Raw genomic sequence first — 20,730 nt, 5'->3', positions numbered from 1 at the left:
AGAGAGCACTGCATACTTGTTTACTGTGTCATATGAGCTCCATTTAATCCACCGCTTGGAGAACAATTGTGCCAACATCTAGCAAGGCTGCTGGGGTTCACCTTTCTGCATGAAAGACACCCCCCCCCCCAAAAAAAAAAAAAAAAAAACTCTGACAGATAGTGTATTTCCTTGTTTCCATAGTGATAAGGACACCCATTGATTCTTGTTGAAGCACAGTGCACCCCAGGTAAACTGATTGACAGGCAGGATGAGCAGACTCACAAACACCTTCCAGGTGTGGAGTTGGCCTGGCTTAGTCCACAGTGTGCTACATAACTTTATCATCATCATCATCATCATCATCATCATCATCATCACTTCCTATGTTGTTAGGTGTGGCACTAATGACACTGATAACCATGAGGAGATTTTGTTTTTTAAAAAGGGGTGTGAATGAGGAAAGTTGCAGATGTCTTCTTAGGTGTTAAAATGGGCTGTTTATTCTGGGTGGAATATATCATGATTCTGTAAATAATGTAATTCCTCACAAAAGACATAGAATATGAATCTACATTAAACTTCTTACATTGATTTACTCAGCATGGTAATTTCTACTATATCGATTCTGGGTGTGTACCTCCAGCAAGTGTGCTAGATTAGGAGGTGGGATTCAAACCCCAGTTCTTTGATTGGAAGACAGCAGAGCTGATCCCTATGCCATCTGCTGGCCCTGTGGGAGGAGGTCCCATCTTATTGTCCATATGTCCTCCTCATTTATCAGTTCAACATAACAGTCCAACCTCACTGGCTGGAGTTGGTGACTCCTCCCCCTAAAACAACAAATCAGAAGTTTACAATATATGTCCCAGAAAGCATTTTTATGTCCAGCATTGTCAACAACACAGATGCAGAAGCCCGTTTCATGCAAAACTTCACTTAATGTGTGTGTGCTAATATTCCTACCCATTTTACTCAGGGATGTCTTTCACTGCGGCCTGGGGATCTGGCAGGGAAGGGAGGGTGGATGCTGGGGATAGGATGTGGACATGGGTGCTGTCTCACTACCTTGTTCACTCAGCAAGTCTCTCTGTTCTGGTATAAGAACAGCCCGTGTTCTGCGGTGCAGCGCCTGGCATCCTGCCATTGAGACATTAGTCATTTGGTTCCATTTTACGCAGAGGACAGAAAGACCCTGACGGGATGCATAATAGAGCATTGGCGGCTGATTAATGCCGCAGGTCCGGTGGACAGCATCAGGGGCCGTGGACTGCCTCTGGTTTGCGGTTGCGTAATCAAAACTGTGAATTTCACATTGTTGGTCAGAGTCACCCAAGCGAGCAGCTTGCGCCTGATCCAATCAGCCCTTACTGCCGAGCAGTTTATTTATTTATTTTATTTCTAATAAATACATTATTTCACTTTTATTACTTGTGCCTTATCAGACTGACTCCCCTGTTTAAAAGTGAATTTCTCCTCACTGAAATGTTGCTCCATTCAGGGGGACGGCAAGGGGCATGATGCTTGAGGAGCTGGGCTTTGATTCAGGACTGGATATATAAATTCAGAATTTAAGAGGTGGAACACGCACCCATCAAATAATTAATGGAATTTGAACAGAATCATAACTCAGTAAGTGATGAGATCCTCACTCGGTGCAATGTCACTGGTAGCTGCTGGTCTCAGGGACACTCACAATTTTTGGATGACTTTGATGGAGTGACGTGATTGGTGTCTTTGCACTTAATCTTGCATCTGATTGGTAAGCGCACTGAAAGAGAGATCTATGTGAAGGAGACTTTATCTCTGCAGCGTGATATACGTTCCCTTGTGGCCCATGTAACATTACGATTTGTCCCGCACCTCTTGCGCCTGCGCTGACAATGCTGCTAACGAAGATTTCCGGCACTCGGAATCTCGTTAAGATGTCCTCTGTTGCATAAGACGGCCGAGGTGAGATGTCGCACTCATTAGCTCCCATGGCCAAGGGTGGGTAAAGGACACTTTCTGACTCTTGGTGACAGGCAGAGTGTAATAAAACCACTGCAGAGCCCTGAAGGAAGGCAGCACTATCGGAGCTCTCCTTGCCTTAATTGTTACCCGTTATTTGACATTTCTTTTTTTGTCTGATTTTGCTATTTGCATCAGCACAAAGGTCCGTTGACATGCTGAGACCGAGCTCTGCTGGACTCTCTTGAATCAGTGGAGGTGGAAGAGAACTCGTGCGGTGGAAGAGACGCATGCTGTGCAGCAGTGACCCGGACCGTGCTGGTGCTCGTTCTGACTCTAGTGTTGTGGAATGAATGCCATCTGTCCCTCAGAACTGCAAAATCACTCTCAACTTTCAAGAAAGGTCTCAAAACCATTTCTCTCTAGGTCCTATGTGCTCCATAAATTTGCACTAAATTACTTGTTCATAGGGGGGTGTGGTGGCGCAGTGGGTTGGACCAGGTCCTGCTCTCTGGTGGGTCTGGAGTTCGAGTCCCGCTTGGGGTGCCTTGCGACGGACTGGCGTCCCGTCCTGGGTGTGTCCCCTCCCCCTCCGGCCTTACGCCCTGAGTTGCCGGGTAGGCTCCGGTCCCCCATGACCCCATATGGGACAAGCGGTTCAGAAAATGTGTGTGTGCTTGTTCATAAAAAATGCTTCTGTATTCCTGTCAGTTTTGAATGCAATGATGTAATGTACGCCAGCAAAAGAGAACTGCACATGTGGGAACTTGGGGGCTAAATATGTTGTTCCTGATTTATGGTCGGGTATGGCCAGGAGTTTGTTTTAATACCTCTGTCCAGAAATCTTATTTTTTTGAAAACTCTAATTGATAATTAAGACCCACTCAAACCATTCAGTGTCTGTAGAGCCATTTTCACATCTTGCAAGTTACCAAATACTTTAATTCCGTGTGGCACAGGTATGCAAAATCATAGGATAAATCTGATCCAGTTCCATTAAAGACATTTCCAGTACACTGGTGTGTTGAAGTGGGTTGGCGAGTCGATGTTTCAGCAATAATTTTTTGGTGTTTGACAGCTCGCACTGTCCTGACCTTTCTCACTTATCCTCTTCAACATCCTCAGAAATTTTAACAGCTAAAGTCCCACACCCGTTCAGTCAAAGAGAAAAAATGTGCAAAGTGGAAAGTCTAATGGTTTTGGGAGGTTTTACATTTATGTGGACATTGGTCAACCAGAATGACCAGAAGGTCATTGATTTGCACCCATTTTCAGGCCTCAACCTAGGATTTTTCATTTATGTCTTATTTTCCCGAAGCACATTTTAACATAAAAAATGACACACACACACACACACACACATACATTTTCAGAACCGCTTGTCCCATACGGGGTCACGGGGAACCGGAGCCTACCCGGTAACACAGGGCGTAAGGCCGGAGGGGGAGGGGACACACCCAGGACGGGACGCCAGTCCGTCGCAAGGCACCCCAAGCGGGACTTGAACCCCAGACCCACCAGAGAGCAGGACTGTGGTTCAACCCGCTGCACCACCGCCATAAAAAATCATCTGAACCTCATCCTACAGAACACAGGCTGGAAGCATTTTAATCGTTGAATTTTTGCAGTTACGCAACCTGCTTAATCTATTCCATAATGTAGGGATGGTGCCAAAGATGGTACTTCCCGTTGAATAAGGATCAAGGGTCCTAACAACTCTTGAGTGCATGGTCCACAGGTTGTCTGCTGGTGTTTTACAAGTGGCCTTCAGGAGTTCTGCTGAGACGTTCCACAGTCTATCCAAAGTGGCATCGATCTTAACGACAAACCACAAGTTAAATCAGTCTTACCCTGTGGACTCCAATTTTGAGCTTGCCACCTTTCAATTGAGTCACGGCCACCGCTGAGCAGCGCACAGGCAGGACGGGAAGAGGGCACGCCTCCTCAGCTTCTTTTTTTGTTTGCTTCTGAGATGATGATCAGTTGATCAGTTGCCTTCTGCTCTGTCTTGTCCCTCCTCACACCCGTGCCATTCACTCCTGTTCTGCCTGACAGGTCCATGGAGTTAGGCCAAATGCATGCGGGGAAAAAAAAGAGCAAGAAACGAGCAGGTACATCATCGTTCATGCTGTTTCATGCACGTTTCCTTGGTTGAAAGGGGCAGGATGACTTTGGTTAATTGTTATGTACAGAAATGCGATGAACAGGTTTATTGCTGTTGCTATGCATGGGCCACTGGGCTGTAAAAGTGACTCAAACTGGGAGTATGCAGCACAGTGTGTGGCATGAGTGTGTATGCATCTGTTTAGGGAGTTGGATATTTAGGCTCAGTCTGTGTGAAGTTTGCATGTGTTCGCATGAGTTTTTCCTACTGTTTAAAGACATGTTTCTCATGCATTAGTGACTCTAAACTGTGCTTAGTTTGTGTATTTGCGAGTGGATGGATGGATGGATGGATGGATACTATTTCAAAAAAACTGTTGGACATCTGGGGGTGCGGTGGCGCAGTGGGTTGAACCACAGTCCTGCTCTCCGGGGGGTCTGGGGTTCGAGTCCCGCTTGGGGTGCCTTGTGATGGACTGGCGTCCCGTCCTGGGTGTGTCCCCTCCCTCTCCAGCCTTACGCCCTGTGTTGCCGGGTAGGCTCTGGTTCCCCGTGACCCCGTAAGGGACAAGCGGTTCTGAAAATGTGTGTGTGTGTGTGTGTTGGACATCTCTGCGTGGATGTCTGATCACCACCTCCAACTCAGCCTCTCCAAAACTGAGATCCTACACCTCCTAGCTGGCCTGTCTTCCTGTCAAGATCTCTCAATCAAACTGGGCAACTCACTCATTTTGCCTGCCTCCTCAGCTAAGAGTCTGGGAATGATAATTGACTCAAGTCTATCTTTCTCTCAGCACATCAAAGCCACAACCTGGACCTGCAGATACATCCTGCATAATATCTGCAGGATCCATCCTAATCTCACAACTGACTCTGCCCAACTACTTGTCCAGGCCATGGTGACATCCCATCTGGACTACTAACACTCTCTGTTATGTGGCCTTCCCGCTACTGCCATCAAACCTCTAAAGCTGATATAGAACGCTGCTGACTGAGTTGTGTTTGACTTGCGGAAGTGTTCCCATTTATCTCCTCTACTTGTTTCTCTGCACTGGCTTCCCATAGCTACCCAGATCAAATTTAAGGCCCTGGTTCTTGCCTACAGATGTATCAATAGAACTGCTCCTAGCTATTTACAGACTTGATCAACTGCTACACCCCAGCCAGACTGCGTCGCTCTTCCACATCTGCCCGCTTGGTGGTCCCACGCACGAAAGGTAATGCACGGAGGTTCTCGGTTCTGGATCCATTTTGGTGGAATGACCTTCCTCTCTCGCTCAGAACCACTGAAACTCTGTCCACATTTAAAAAGGGTCTGAAAAATCATCTCTTCCAGACTCATTTTGCCCATGATCTCTTAAGCTCATGTAAGGTTCATGCAACATAACTTTATTATTGTGCCCAGCCTTTACATACCCACTACTGCTATATTGTACATACATGTCTGTGTATCTCAAAAAAAAAGTTGTAGAAAGGTGATCGGGATTTGTCTATTCTGAGCTTTATGCAGCTACTCGTGCTAAACACTGATGCATTTAGTGGAAAGAAACTAACTTTACCTAAGAATCACATGTCTGCAAGTATGTCTCTCTTTCTAGTAATATAATGCACAAATTGTATTCTCTGAGAGATGTACTTCACTTTGGAGAAAAGCGTTTGCTAAATGAATAAATGTAAATGTAAAAAACTTGACCAGATTCTCTTCTTTCATTTCAGATGGACCTCCAGTTAGACTAATGGTAATAGACTGCCGAAGACACCGTCATGATGGCTGAGGATGAGTTCAGCATTCAGTACAGATTTGCGGCAGCAAAGTTCCACTAAGCAGAGAGATTCCAATAACAAAGAGGTTCATTGGACTCAAAAAAGCTTTAACAAAGGTTAGTGACTACTGATGGACCTGAGAGAAAGTCTAGATGCAACTGTGATGGTGAATCTTACCCTTTGACCCAGGATGGTTCCTCAGAGTGAGGGCGTGACCTCAGACTTCTTGACCTGGAACTGCTCCAACTGCAGCCAGGCCTCAGTCCCAGACCTCAATGTGCCCAAGGTGGTGGTGCTTGGTTTAGTGTTGGGGGTATTCCTTGTGTTTGGGGTGCTGGGCAATGTGCTGGTCATCCTGTCGGTGATGTGCCACCGGCACCTTCGCACTGCCACCCATTACTTCATTGCCAACCTGGCAGTAGCTGATCTGCTGCTCAGTTCTGCTGTGCTGCCCTTCTCAGCAATTTTCGAAATGCGTGGCCACTGGCTGTTTGGCCGGGCACTCTGCAATGCCTGGACGGTCCTGGACGTACTCTGCTGCACTGCTTCCATCCTGAGCTTGTGCGCCATCTCGGTGGACCGCTGCTTGGGAGTGAGCTACCCACTGCGCTACCCAGCCATAGTAACAGAACGCCGGGGGCTGCTGGCTCTGGCTGCTGTCTGGGCCCTCTCCACCGCCATCTCTGCAGGACCGCTCCTGGGCTGGAGGGAGCCAGCACCTGAGGATGAGTCCATATGCGCCGTCAACCAGGAGCCAGGCTATGCTATCTTCTCTGCTGTGGGATCCTTCTACCTGCCACTAGTCATCATCCTGGTCATGTACTGCCGTGTGTATGTGGTGGCGCGGCGTGAGACCCTGGGCCTTCGTGAGGGCCACAAGGCTGCAGGCTCAGACCTTGAGGGTGTGACGCTGCGCATGCACCGTGGGGCTGTAGCCATCCCGGACGATGAGGCACTGCGCAGTCGTACGCACTTCACCCTGCGCCTGCTCAAGTTCTCCCATGAGAAAAAGGCAGCCAAGACTTTGGGCATTGTGGTGGGCTGCTTCGTGCTCTGCTGGCTGCCCTTCTTCCTGGTACTGCCCATTGGTGAGTCAAATGGCCGAATTCACTGTAGGAGTCCTTCTGTTGTACTTCTCAGAGGATCTTTCTGAAGTTCAGTCATTGTCAGGTCAAAGTCAAGCCAAAGTCAACTTTATTGTCATTATACATACAGGAGAACAAAATTCCATTTATCTTTGGACGTCTGTGCCTCATGAAGCATACAGTGCAGAGACAAGGCAAGACAGTGCAGTAGACAGGCCAGAGTCTGGTGACAATGTACACAATATATAATATAAATAGACAATGTACACAATGCTATAAGAAGATCATACGCAGACAACAGTAAACTTTTCTGATGATGCCATTTTTGGACCATATTCACTTTAGGGACCACACACACACACACACACACACAGAGTCTGAAACCGCTTGTCCACAGCAGGGTCGCGGCAAACTGAAGCCTGATCTGGCAACACAGGGTGCAAGGCTGGAGGGGGATGGGGCACACCCAGGATGGGATGCCAGTCCATTGCAAGGCACCCAAAGCATGGCCAAACCTGCATGACCTACCAGTATTACTGCCCTGTACAAATGTAAGTCCCCCATGTGCACAGCTTAAACACGTACAATGAATAAATATCAACATTTGACTGTTCACAACTGTTCACAGATATGTTCTATGTATGGTGCAAATGTGTATTATCTACATTCTGCATAATTGGATATAACAGGCAAAGGTCAGGTATTACTACACATTATTAAAATGACAAAATATACAATATAAAAGTTATTAAATATTTATTCATTTATTCATTTGGCAAATCTGGGGCAGGTTTTTTTAATATGTAACATATTATTTCAAGTAATTACTACAAATATAACTGTATATTGCAATTTCCCCACTGTTTAACTAACATGATACAAGTCACAGGATGGGACTTGTTCCCTGCTTATCTTCTCCAATAGAAGGTCATGTTGCATGAATAGGTAATAATAAATGCTATTGCATAACACCAGTGAAATCATTTGGCAACAAAGCAGCTGAGCAGTGAAATGATAAATGAAAAAAAATTAAATAAAATAATAGTAATAAGAATAATAACGCATTAAATATTTATTGTGTCTATAATGACATTGCTTGGTAAGGGTGTAATAGATGTTCAGTCAGTTCGTGTATAGCGGCTAACAGCAAAAACAAGGGCTATGTTCATAATGCGAAAACGCTCTGTTTACATGAAATATTCTTATGTAACTGCAGATGAACAAACAAATGAAAAATTCCCGTATCATCGAATTTGCAATGTAAATAACATTTGTGTTTGTCCAACGCACCAAACAAAGCCAACCTTGAGCTGTCAGAGCACACTAACAACACAAAATCTTCCACTTCCTACAACTTGGCAGCAGGAGGCCTAGTGGTTAGAGTTGTCATTCCAGTCAAAGAACCTACATTTGAATCCCCCCTATTGCTGTAGTTCTCTTGACCAGATACCTTTGAAGGTACTTTCCCTGAGCTGATACAGTAAAAATTACCATGCTATATAAATGGGCAACTCTGTGTCAGTAACTTAATACAGTAAAAACATCAGATAAACAATAGGGCAATAATGAAAATTATGACCTAAAATAATCCTGTGGGTAAAAACAAACCTTGATCGCAGGACTTCATGGCAAATTTTAGATTAAAACGAAAGTGTCTTAATAATTTTGTACAATGGAGCCACCAATAAGTGGGATCATAGTAACATATCAGTTTAATTTACATCATAATAAAGAGCTGTTTCATTTCTACCAATGTGCTTGAAAACTGATGCATTACAATACGGTGTATTAATATTGAAGTATAATACATCCCTGTCAAACCTGACTCGCCCTGGTAGTAGCTGTTTACAGCAAAACACAACTCATATTCTTCATTTCATCAGAACACTTTAGAGTAATAAAATGACCCTTAAAGTAAGTGGGGGGGCGCTCAGTGTCATTGAGCCGAATAAAAGGTGGTGGCAGCACCTCAACATCGGCATTAGAGGAATGATGAAGATCCCATCAGGACACAGTTGACCACCCCATAGCAGTGCCTTCATTTCTGAAACCTACCACCTACTTTTGATTGACTGCCTTTCAGTTGTTGTTATTATCATTATTATTATTATTTTTATTATTATTATTATTATTATTTAGATGACACTACCCAAACAGTTACAATTTGAAGTCTGTAGATTAACATGCTTACATTCTGAATATGTGAATATTCTGGAAAGAGTCTCAAGCCAGGTGGCCAGATGTGGTGCTCTCTTTAGACAGTCCATAGCAGCCCAGCAGCAGAGGCTGTCAACACCCCAGAATCATACATCAGTTTTTCCACCAGGACAAACAACTGGAAATTTATACAGCTGGAGAATTTTTAGTGTATCAATTTCAATTAAGTACCTTGATCAAGAGCACAATAACAAAAGGCAGGATTCAAACCCAGGTCCTTGAGGTGCAAGCTACAGTTCTAACCACTACGCCACCTACCTACCATCATTCCACTGTCCACACAGCAAATATTTTACTGAAAGCTGTGTACTGTCACCTATGAATATTTCACTACTACCTGTTCTCACTCAAGGGCCCTTCTTGGGACTTGAACCAGTAACCTAGAGACTGAATTTAAACTCAGTAAATACTTCCTGTCCCAGAGATTAAAAAAAAAAAGACTGGATCCTACACTACTGCAGATGCTGTTATGGATGAGCACTAGCACTGGATAATTGCTGATGCCTTAGTTAGAATTACATATATTTTACGTTTTGAGGATGTTATGTATTTCTGAGCATACAGTTCATCAATGGAATGACCAGTTAATCAAATGCATCACAATATCTTTTTTAATTCACTTCCCTGAATTTGCGAAAAAAAAAAAAAGGAGAAAATCAGCAAAGTTGAATAGAATTGTTAAAAAAAAAAAGCCGTTTTCAGTTTAGTTGGCTGAAACTTTTAATATTAACAAAGATATTGGACTTGGTAAGGGAATATCTCCGACATGGCATTATGATCACTAGTATTTTTTTTTCTCTTAATCTGTGAAATGAAAACCACACTTAAAAAATTCACTTAATTAAAACATTTAATGCAATCCCCTGGATAAAACTCTTAACATGATCAATAAAATATGTTATTCATGTATTATTTACATGATAAAGGATTACTATCATGTCAGAATGATGTTATTAAACTGTACATGATACATTGAATGACCAGACCCTCACCCCATGTCAATAAGTGATGTGTAAATGAAAGTAAGCATGCGGTCATGCGGACAACCTGGATAATCACGACTGGCCATCACACAGTAACATTCGAGAGTTAAACCGACCAAAGAGATAAGAGAGTTAATGTTGTCCCTGCATGGAACCAGAGGCTTCATGTGACACTCCTTGCCATTTGCTCAACATGATGCCAAAACCAGACCAGAACTGGATGGTTTACACCTTCCGCCTCCCCACATTTCCTTGCTCCTTCAACAGATCAGGGGTCTGTCATCCAAGAGTCTGTATTACTTAGCAGGATCATGAGCTGCTGTATAATAGCTGCACAAAAAATAAATATTCAGCTATCTCCACAAAACAAATTCAGATGTGTCCTTCATCTTTGAAAATGCAGAGACTGTAGATAATGAGTTAATAATGTAACACAGACACACAACAGCTTTTTCTGATCACCTTAACTCCAGCAGCTAGTGTATATAGCTCCCTCAGAAACAGCGTCTCAGAGTAATTTATGGGTTAGAGCTCGAAAGTCAAGACATTTACAATAAATATCAGTGTTCAAATTACAGTAACGGAATGAGAGAATAAAACAACAAAATGACAAAAAATTAAAAACAATGATGAAAGGGCATAGAAAAAAGGAGCATGCAAATGAGTTATATATGAGCGAATCTGGAACATGTGGAGGCTAACCCTGGCTTTAAAGGTGTCTGGAGCAGTTTTAATATTGTGCGCTTGACTTTAAATCAGATTTTTTCAGTGAAAAAAATTGGTGAAACTTTAGTAGCATGCAACACATTATTTTGTCTGTTTAAATTAATACTTTTTCACTTTACATTTCACATTATGAGCTGAAATTAAATTCTGTATTTTTCTTGATTTTCGTTAGGATGCCACAAGATTAATGTTTTCATCATTTGAAAATCTGCTTGATGTGTGTGTGCGCATGTGTGTTTGTGTACAGGCTCGATGTGCCCCTCCTACAGGCCCTCGGACACGGTCTTTAAGGTCACCTTCTGGCTGGGCTATTTCAACAGTTGCATCAACCCCATCATCTACCCCTGCTCCAGCAAGGAGTTCAAAAGGGCCTTCCAGAATGTTCTACATGGCCGCTGCCTCGGCCGCATGCCCAGACCAGCCAAACCACACTGCCCATTTACTGGCAATACTGGGCCTGCAGACCCTCTGTCAGTTCGGGCTCAGGCGGTACACGCTTGTGCATCCTGCAGGCAGTGGAAGACCACTCCTATGTCCTCTCCTCCGGAATCTGCCCGATTCCACGGCAAGAGCCTGCTGAAGACATGTTGCTGCGTTTCCGGGGCAATGCCCGTGACGGTACCTATCTCCAAGACTCACCACATTACCCCACGTAAGACCGGCGAGCCTGTGTGATTGGCCTCACTGAAGCCCCTCCTCATCATTTCAGCTAGGCAGCCAGTTACTGTAAGCATCCCTTGCATCTGCCCCTCCCTTCTGGGATTGAAAAAATGCCTCAAGACAGGATATGTGCACCCCGAGGACCTTCCTACTGTCTTAACTAGAACCAGCAGGAAGTTGCAAGTGTCCGAGTCCCCAATGAATGCTGCCATACTTCCTGTGAAGAGCTCCACCGACAGGACATTCTACACAGTGCAAAGCCAGACAACATCCCGGGGGTCCCATACCCTCTCGAAGCATAGAGCAGCTGTGTGTGTGTGTGTGTGTGTGGGTAGGTAGGTGCGCACAGATTTGTTTGAGTGCTGAATCAGAACAAGGTTCTCAGAGGATGGAGAACACTAGGACAGAGGGTGAGAAGGAGGAAAGGCAACAGAGACAGCTGTGGCTAAGCCCTCCCGAGAACGAGAGGATCACACATGTTCTCGACCAAACCCATTTCTGTGTAGCTTAGTGCCACCTCGTGGTGAATCTACACAAGCAGCATCTACTTTTCTACCAAACCCTTTCAGCAGGTCCATTTCATGGACAGAGAACAGAACAAATCGGAATAAATCCTTGCACTGTTATTTGTACTATAACTGTAATTTAATTTCATTTTTGCTTTTAATATTACACTGAATCACACTTTAAAGAACTGATGTTGTTGATTATATTTTTTATTTTGTGATTTCCTGTAGGGTTTTACATTTTCAGATTTATTCATTTACCAGATGCTTTTCTCCAAAGTGACGTACATCTCATAGAAAATACAATTTGTGCAATGTGTGCAATGTGTTTTAATTGGAACTCAGCTTAAGTTTGTTCTTCGCTGGTGTAACTGCAGCTACTCTTTATCAGATTTAATGACATTCTGACCACGGCAATCAAATATGTTTCCTGTTTCACAGATGTTCAGTGAAAGTTCTAATTTAAATTATTATTCATGTTTTATATGGATAGTTGATGAATTTTTCCTCTTTTGTTCCCACCCTGGTCAAAGGAATATACAGTATAAACAGCGGAAACTATGTGAAGCCAGTTTGATGGAGAAATCAGTGTAAAGCTGGTTGTGTTGCATAGATGCACTGCCTGGTTCTAATGGATGATGATGGTAAGACCACATGTCCTGCTCAGCCCTGAGTTGGCAGTTTAAAGGCTCATGTTAAGGTGATAATAGGACACAAGATTTTTGTTTTACGAGTCTTTCTTGTTCCCCTACAAAAAACCCTTGAAACTTAATTGAAAGTAAGTAAATTTAATATTTGTTTGCATAAAAGTGGAATTGTCTCTTCTTTTCCTTCTTGTTATTATTATTATTATTATTATTATTGAACCATTAAGCAATGTTTTTGTTTTATGTATAAACTAAAAAGGATCATATTTAAATATGTAAAAAAAATGTAATGTATGTCATATAAAAATTTTATGTATTTAATGTAGCAGTTTTCAGTTATTTACTGTAAAACCATGTGTACGTGGCACTCAGAGTTCTTTCAAGGTTCTGGTCCATTTAAATGTGTTTAATGCTTATTGAACTGTATTTGTTCAATAAGTTACATTTATTTGTTTGGCTGACACCGTCCTGGATGTGTCCCCTCCCCCTCCGGCCCTACGCCCTGTGTTGCCGGGTAGGCTCCGGTTCCCCGCAACCCTGTATGGGACAAATGGTTCTGAAAGTGTGTGTGTGCATACGTGTACACGTGTGTACACATTTTAAGCTGTTTCGGAGAAAAGTGTCAGCCAAACACACACACACACACACACACACACACACACACACACACACTTTTAGAACCGCTTGTCCCATACGGGGTCACGGGGAACCGGAGCCTACCCGGCAACGCAGGGCGTAAGGCCGGAGGGGGAGGGGACACACCCAGGACGGGACGCCAGTCCGTTGCAAGGCACCCCAAGCGGGACTCAAACCCCAGACCCACTGGAGAGCAGGACCCGGTCCAACCCACTGCACCACCGCACCCCCCTTAAAATGTACAGCTACCTACAATTACATACCCATTAAAAGAGTTAAATAGTTTTTACTGGAGCAATTTTTAGGGTAAATACATACTAAAACAGGGAATGGGATTTGAACCTGCAACCTTTGGATCCAAAGTAAAAATTTGCAAAGTCTGGATGAACTCCACCCCATAAATCTGGTACCAGGGATGTCTTAACTGCATTTAAGAGCAATTTCAGAAGAACATATACAACGGTATACAAAAACACAAAAATTCACAAACGAGTGCACTGTACAACTATCCTGACTTGCTATCTGCTCTTGTGTTAGTCTAAAATGGTAACTTTCACTTTAAAAACTGCAAAAATTTGCATACAATATCCATTATCACCATGTTTACGAATAATGGGTTACAATAAATTGTTAAGACTTTCCCCCGAAAGGACAAGTGCTCTTTTAAAAAGACGGATTAACATATTAAGGAGGACATTCATCGTCTCCATGGAAACGTTCACCAATCTAGCAAATGCCACGCGGCTCATCCCTGGTACGCCGCAGAGGGATCTCAGTGCTTTGCAGCATATGATGCGTCAAGGTCATGGTCAAGGTCACATAAGCAGTGGTCATCAGTCCTGTCTTTAAGTCACCAGGCCCTTTCGAACCCACTAGACCTCAATTAATGCAGTTAGAAGTGTTCCTTATTATTGGTTATTGAAATGCTAATAGTGGCTATGTGGCACCTGGGGACCCTAACTGCAGAGGTAACCGCAGGAACGTCAGCAGAGAAAACCCTTGGTCAACTTCACCAAGCAAAAGAAGTAAACTGAAATTGACAGTTGGACATGCATGATGCTTTTTTTGAAGTTTAACACATTTTACAACTACACTGACATCTATCTGATGTTTTCCTCCAAAGTAATTCACAGTTATTTACCTATTTGCACAGCTGACTAACTTTACCAGCACAATTAAGGAAAAGCACCTTATTCATGGGTACTACAGCTGGCATTCAAACCTGCAACCTTTAGATGCAAAGGCAGGAGCTTTAATCACAACACTACCAGTTGCAACATCAAGGTTGCAGGAATGCTTTGGTTACAAATTTAAGTTTTGAGAGGTCTGCACCGACCCAGTTCTTCCCATAAACCGTTAATTTTACTGTGTGATTTTTCCACAGTGCAAGGTTTCACAGGAACGCGAGAATCTATCGTGCTGTAGTACAAACAAATATACTATTGAATTATTTGAATATAAAGAGAAATAGCTACCCATTAAACGGGAAGCTGCTGTTGACCAACCTTTCCAGGAAGTCTTAGGCTCAGGTATAGTCTTCAGGCTTGTCAAAGAGCATTGTCATCCAAGAGCTAGAATCCAGCCAACGGCCTCCGGCAACACATCCCCCTAGTGGCCAGTCAGCATTTCTACATGCAGCTTGGGAAATCTGAGCGTCAGTTATTATTGCTGTTGTTGTTTCATGTAGCTCACTTTTCTCTCCAAAGTGACACATTGATTTAACAATTTAGAGAACAGGATAATTCTTACTGCATGAGTTCAGGGTAAGTAACTTGCTTAAGGGTACTGCAGCAGCAGGTGGGAGTGTGAGCCTTTTGGATTCTCTGGGTTTAAGATTCCTGTTGTCTGGGGGAAATTTCCTGTAAATGGATGTACTGGACTGCTGTATCACCCAGTGTTACTGAGACCCCCGGGAAGAAAGAAATTCACAGCACAGTGTCTTTGTTTTGCTTTTTAATCTTTTAAATCATTTGAAGCAACCATCAATGAGGGTTCGACACTTTCAGAGAGACAAGCGTCCTCAAACCCGATAGCTTTACGAAAAACATACATCACCAACAGTTTCACTTTAACCACAGCGGAGGGGGGGGAGGGGGACTGGCTCTGGGGTCAAAATGGAAAAACATCACTGGATCTGCGCTGTACTTACATTACATACTAGCGTGGCAGAGAAGAACATGGGAGCTAACAAAGCGCAAGGTTGGGTGGGGCGGGCGGGAAGCGGGGGCGGCGGGGGTGGGGGGGGGGTCTCAGGATGAGCTCATAGCAGCTGCAAACAGCTGGCCGTCTTCCCTGGGTCGCTCTCCGCTGTGTCCCAGCCTTGTGGACGAGCTGGAGACACAGGGCATGGGGGGAAAATGGGAGACGTCCACAGGCGCAGAGTGTGTGTGTGTTCATGCGTGCGCACCATCAACAAAATGAGGAGTACAAAAATACACTGAGAGATCAGACAGGCACTGAAGTTGTAACAGCTAACTAACGTAATGGCACAAGGGAAAGCACCAGGCCACTGCGGGACAGGGCATGTTCATCAGCTGGCCCCCACTCTGCGATGGGAATCTGCACAATGGGCGTGGCTTCCACATAGGGCTCCGCCCAGGATGTGTTGATATAATAGCACCAGGTCCAGAAGGGTTGCTAGGGGCGACATCTGATCCAGCTCTGTCGTCATGACAAACAAAGTGTTTGGGCAGGCAAGGGGGGCCCAGAGTGACTCAAGAGCCTGTTGTCCTGGCAACGGTCTAACTACAACAATTCAAGAGCCGGGGAAATGGGAACGACGGGTGGAAAAGAAAGCAAAAATTACTGGTGGTCTCTGGAGAGCCGGTGTTTTCCCCTTCAGCCAGATTGCAAAGAAATGTTCAACGTTCCAGCTAACAGGACGGGAGGGACAGGTTTCTTTAACCCCGTGCTGTCCTCCCGTCAGAGACTCCTGTGTTTCCTCACAATTTGTTGGCCAGTGTGCTCAGTGTGGGTACAAACACAACACCGAGTTGTTGAAAAGACAACAAATCTAAAAACAAGACAAGTGAACTCACAACAGAAGGTTACAAATGTCTTTTTGCACCATGGGCGGACCACAGTTGGGTTGCCTGTGGTTTTCTTCCTGAACTGTACAGCAACAACTTTCTGTCCACAGCTGGGCCCCCTACAACCGGCACACACTGCGCCCCACACTCACTACGGACCCCCCATCACTTCCCTACATGCCTGTACTGGCATTCACTTGCAACCGTCTCGTGAGCAACAGCGACGCCTTCTTTAACAACCTGCACACTTGGCAAAATTAAGAGAACTCCTGCAAACACACCATAAGCAACGCGGTTCACTTTCTGTGCAAACTTTCACTGGAGGATGAAGCTAAGAATGGTTACACAGTGGGTCGCATGCGCCATTGTTTTTTTCCCAGCATGCACACACATGGACAGGGCAGGTGGAGGATGAGTTTCAAAAAAAAGAAAAGAAAAAAAAAGCACTGCAGTAGCACTGTTTAAGGCCGCATTCAGGAATTAATGTAAGAAGTTGACAGGGAACACGTGCGTACTTCCCACGTCGGCTTTTGGGCCAATACTAAGAAACAGTCCGGTAGCCTTTGTGCGACTCTCGAAAGAAACAGTGGAAACACTGATACATATAACACTGAAATGATCAAAATTTTTCAGTAGCGTATAGAGGCAGAACAAGGGAATCTGTTTTTCATAATCTTCTCAACTACAGAAACCAGTCAATCTTCTGCTTTATATTTAATATTATTCTCTTACAATAAGCTAAGAACTTTAAAAGGGGTCTGCAGACAGACCAGGTCCTCAAACACTAGGGTCTGGCTGGAATTTGAGAGAAATCAGCGTTCCGCTACGAAGCACTTTTCCAAGTGTCTGATAACAGAGGTGTCTGGTGGCTGCTGCGGAGGCCAAGGTCCACAACGCCCAGCTGTGCTGTTGCTTCAGCCCCCTGAACCCACTGTGTTTTATGCTTCTCCTTGTGTGCAGCTCATGTTGATTTGCAAAAGTAACATCTTTCAGGACTCAGCAAGCCGTTGGAGCTGGAGGCAGCAGCGCTCAACAACCGCCCACGTCAGAGTCGAGTTTTCAAATTGCTTCCAGGAATAAATCAGATGGCCTTTTTTATGGTTTGTGGGAAGCAAAACTGGAGAAGATGTAGAGCATGTCACAACTGAGGTCTGTATAAACTGCATCAGACATGGATTTTAACAAGTCAGATGCAACTTAAGCAAAGATGATAAATATGATCCACAGTTTGAACATCTCAATGTGTCTGTGTTAGTACCAGTCTGGACTGATGGATGGAATGTTGTGCAACAGGGGCTTTAATGCAGAGTTCGATCAATGACCAGGAATGAGACTCATAGTCAAACCAATACACATGTGGTCATCTGAAGACCACTTCTTATTGGTCTTCAAACTGTACCAAGTATAAGACAACCAAGGAATGAAATAAACCGACACCTTTACTTGTTACACTAAAGTTGAAAGACCACACCGCGATTTTGCCATTAACTTGATTTTGTTCAAGAACCACTCTCCGGTCTCCTTTCACTTCTTTTCCTTGGAAAAGAAAAGGTGCGTAATCTGTGGACAGTGCTGTAAATAAAAAAAACAATTAAAAAAAAAAAACTAACTTTTTGCTTAACGAGGCAATTCATTCGTTAAAACGTTTTGAGTATGGTAGTGAAGGGGGTGGGGGTGTTCAGGGTGAAAGAAGGGAGTGGGGGACAGGGTGTTTCTATAGGGGACCTTCCTGCCACCCCTCCTGCCCCTGTGAACCAGGGGTTCTCAGGCAGCTTAACCCAGGCTAGTGATATTGGCCCGCCCACCAGGTGGCGCTACGATGCGTTGGGTGTTGCGTCGTGGGACGTTGTCATCAATCTGGGCACCTGGAAAGAGGAACAGAACAGGGAGCAAATGAGAGCTGTGTGCCAAAAGAGCAATTTCACTACTGAAAACAACAAAACGATTAAGATGTTGATCCACCTCTAATAAACAATTACTTAATTAATAACGACTCACCAGACAGGCTGAACCCAGACTGGTGCAGGTTCCGCACCGGCTGCACTGGCTGCTTCGCGGGGGATGTCTTGGCCGAAGACGCCGGGGTGACTGCCTTGGGTGTCACGGACACCTCGCACACGGGCCCATCATAGAGACCTCGTGGGACCCCCCTCAGCTCAGCCAGCTGGCAGTAAAAGGCGGGGCAAAATGGAGTAATTCACCTCCTCCGAATACATAAAAACACACAGACACATACAGATATAGACATACTAATGCATAAACACACACATACGCACCCTGCTGCGAGCCTTTATCCTCTTGTAGACGTAGTCCGGGAAGGGTTTGCGGCTCAAGTAGCGACCTGAGCCCTCGGTGGTGTGCAAGTTTCCATCCTCCAGCACAATCTTGCCCTGGCTGATGACTACAAGGGGGGCACCACGCACCTCGATGCCCTCGAAGATGTTGTACTCCACGTTCTGGGAGAGAGGGGACACGGTGAGATCAGGAGAAAGAATAAGTGTATGGCCAGCAGGGGACTTGCTGGTTGATGAACTATGCTTATAAACAAAAACTGGCAGTTTTTCATTAAGGTTCTCTAAAGTGCTGTTTAAGTGGATGAACACATAAGGCGCTCGGGGTAAGTTAAGGCGCTGTGCCAGTAGTTAAAGGAAGTGAGCGATGCAGGACTGGGCAGTGAGGTAATGGCAGCTGGCTGGACCTCAAAGAGTCTAAAAACGACTATGGGTCACAGCCCGAAAGAGGGAGAAACCAACCCACCCCAAGGGTAGATTGTCGGGCCAACGTGGAGCCGACCCACAGAGAGCCATGCCCGCAGCCCTCGTGTGACGTGGCCCAACTCTGTGGAACTGTAGCCCCCCTCCAAGTCACTGCTAGCCCAAACACTGCTGTTCTGAATGCATGTGGGTGTGCGGGGCCCGCATGTAGAGCAGCTGCCAAGCCACAGGAGACCCACAGCATGAGCTCAGCACTGGAACGTTGCAGCACGGTAATGAGAGCAACGTGCTGGGCCGCCTGGGCCAACTTCTCAACAGCTCCCCACTATTGCTCTCTCATCAGGGAGGCGTCTCACAGAAGGCGGTCCATTTGCATTTAATTTATTTGACACTTTTTTCAAAGTGACTTACAATGTTAAACTACTTATAGCACTTATTACCCATTTGTATAGCAGGGTAATTATTACTGTATCAAGGATACTACAGCTACTACAGCAGGAGTTTTGAACCTGCAACCTCCAAGGTGATGGCAGCTCGAACCACTGCGCCACCTGCTGCCCTTGCATACCAACGTAAGTGTGAGCTTGAACCCTCACCAGGTTGTGGCTCTTGGCGGAGATGATCTTGGTGATGTCAGGGTCCCACAGAATGAGGTCGGCGTCGGAGCCCACGGCAATGCGGCCTTTGCGCGGGTACAGATTGAAGATCTTGGCCGCATTGGTGCTGGTCACAGCCACAAACTGGTTCTCGTCCATCTTCCCTGTGACCTAAGGAAGACGAGGAGCAGACCTGGGTTTGTCTCCTGGTGCGTGTGTGAGTGTGTGTGTGTGTGTGTGTGTGTGTGTGCGGGTGAATACATGCATCTCCCTCACCACACACTTATCCCAGACAAGGGACATCCTCTCCTCGGTGCCGTTGGTGCCCTCAGGGATGAGGGTGAAGTCATCCTTCCCCACAGCACGCTGGGCAGTGTTAAAAGTGCAGTGAGCGCTGCCCGTCACCTGGAGGTCCCCACTGTAGAAATTGAGTTAGAGTCCAGAAGGAAGAGGCGTGGCCAGCAGGAAAGGAGGCAGGGCCGGGGGAGAATGACAGATAGGAACAATGAGACCTTATGAACTGGGCAAATATTCCATTTCCATAATCACTTTCTACTCTCTTCTTGATTCTTAAACATAATTAATATTTACAAAGAATGAAAAAATGTGATTTTTAGACAAAGTTATTTTGTACATTCAGAAACTAAACTATAACTGTATAAATGCCACTATTATTACTGATAGCCACTTATACAAGATTGCAACAGTCTGACAGCAAGGGGTGGAGTGAGCACGGATGGAGGTGGAGCAAAGTAACAAGTGGCAGGCGGGAGCAGAAAGACCACCGGACTATATTAATAGAGCCAAACATCTCCAAGTTATCATATACTTCTTAAGACTTCCTCAAGAAAAGCAACTTACAACTATTTACCTACTTATACACACACACACACACACACACACAGTCTGAAGCCGCTTGTCCCAAGAGGGATTACGGTGAACCGGAGCCTAACGCAGGAACACAGGATGCAAGGCTGGAGGGGGAGGGGACACACCCAGGACGGGATTCAAACCCCAGACCCACTGGAGAGCAGGAGCCGGTTAAACCCACTATGCCACCTTGCTCCTCCTCCTACTTATACAGCTGGGTAATTTTACTGGAGCAATTTAGGGTAAGTGCTTTACTCAAGAGTAC

The 20,730-nt window shown here is 45.0% G+C and overlaps 2 protein-coding genes across 4 annotated transcripts in view; one reads left to right on the top strand and one right to left on the bottom strand.

Moving 5' to 3' along the window:
- The first annotated feature begins 5,986 nt into the window (after window positions 1–5,986).
- LOC108923586 (alpha-1A adrenergic receptor-like) lies at window positions 5,987–11,482 on the top strand. Its single transcript, XM_018734435.2, has 2 exons — window positions 5,987–6,884; window positions 11,055–11,482. The coding sequence occupies exons 1-2, from the start codon at window positions 5,987–5,989 to the stop codon at window positions 11,480–11,482; spliced, it is 1,326 nt and encodes a 441-aa protein (XP_018589951.1).
- Window positions 11,483–15,194: 3,712 nt separating this feature from the next.
- dpysl2b (dihydropyrimidinase like 2b) overlaps window positions 15,195–20,730 on the bottom strand; it is a 28,599-nt gene continuing 23,063 nt past the window's right edge. For all 3 annotated transcript variants that reach the window (XM_029252801.1, XM_018734492.2, XM_018734491.2), the window contains 5 exons: window positions 19,872–20,013; window positions 19,596–19,766; window positions 18,562–18,741; window positions 18,284–18,449; window positions 15,195–18,150 (listed from right to left, as the gene is read on the bottom strand). In XM_029252801.1, the coding sequence (XP_029108634.1) occupies window positions 18,059–18,150; window positions 18,284–18,449; window positions 18,562–18,741; window positions 19,596–19,766; window positions 19,872–20,013 (751 nt within the window). In that variant the 3' untranslated portion in view covers window positions 15,195–18,058. The remainder of the gene's footprint in view (window positions 18,151–18,283; window positions 18,450–18,561; window positions 18,742–19,595; window positions 19,767–19,871; window positions 20,014–20,730) is intronic.

Source organism: Scleropages formosus, chromosome 6 (genome assembly GCF_900964775.1).
Source record: "Scleropages formosus chromosome 6, fSclFor1.1, whole genome shotgun sequence".
Lineage (NCBI taxonomy): Eukaryota > Metazoa > Chordata > Actinopteri > Osteoglossiformes > Osteoglossidae > Scleropages > Scleropages formosus.
This window is presented reverse-complemented; position numbering and strand designations above follow the sequence as displayed.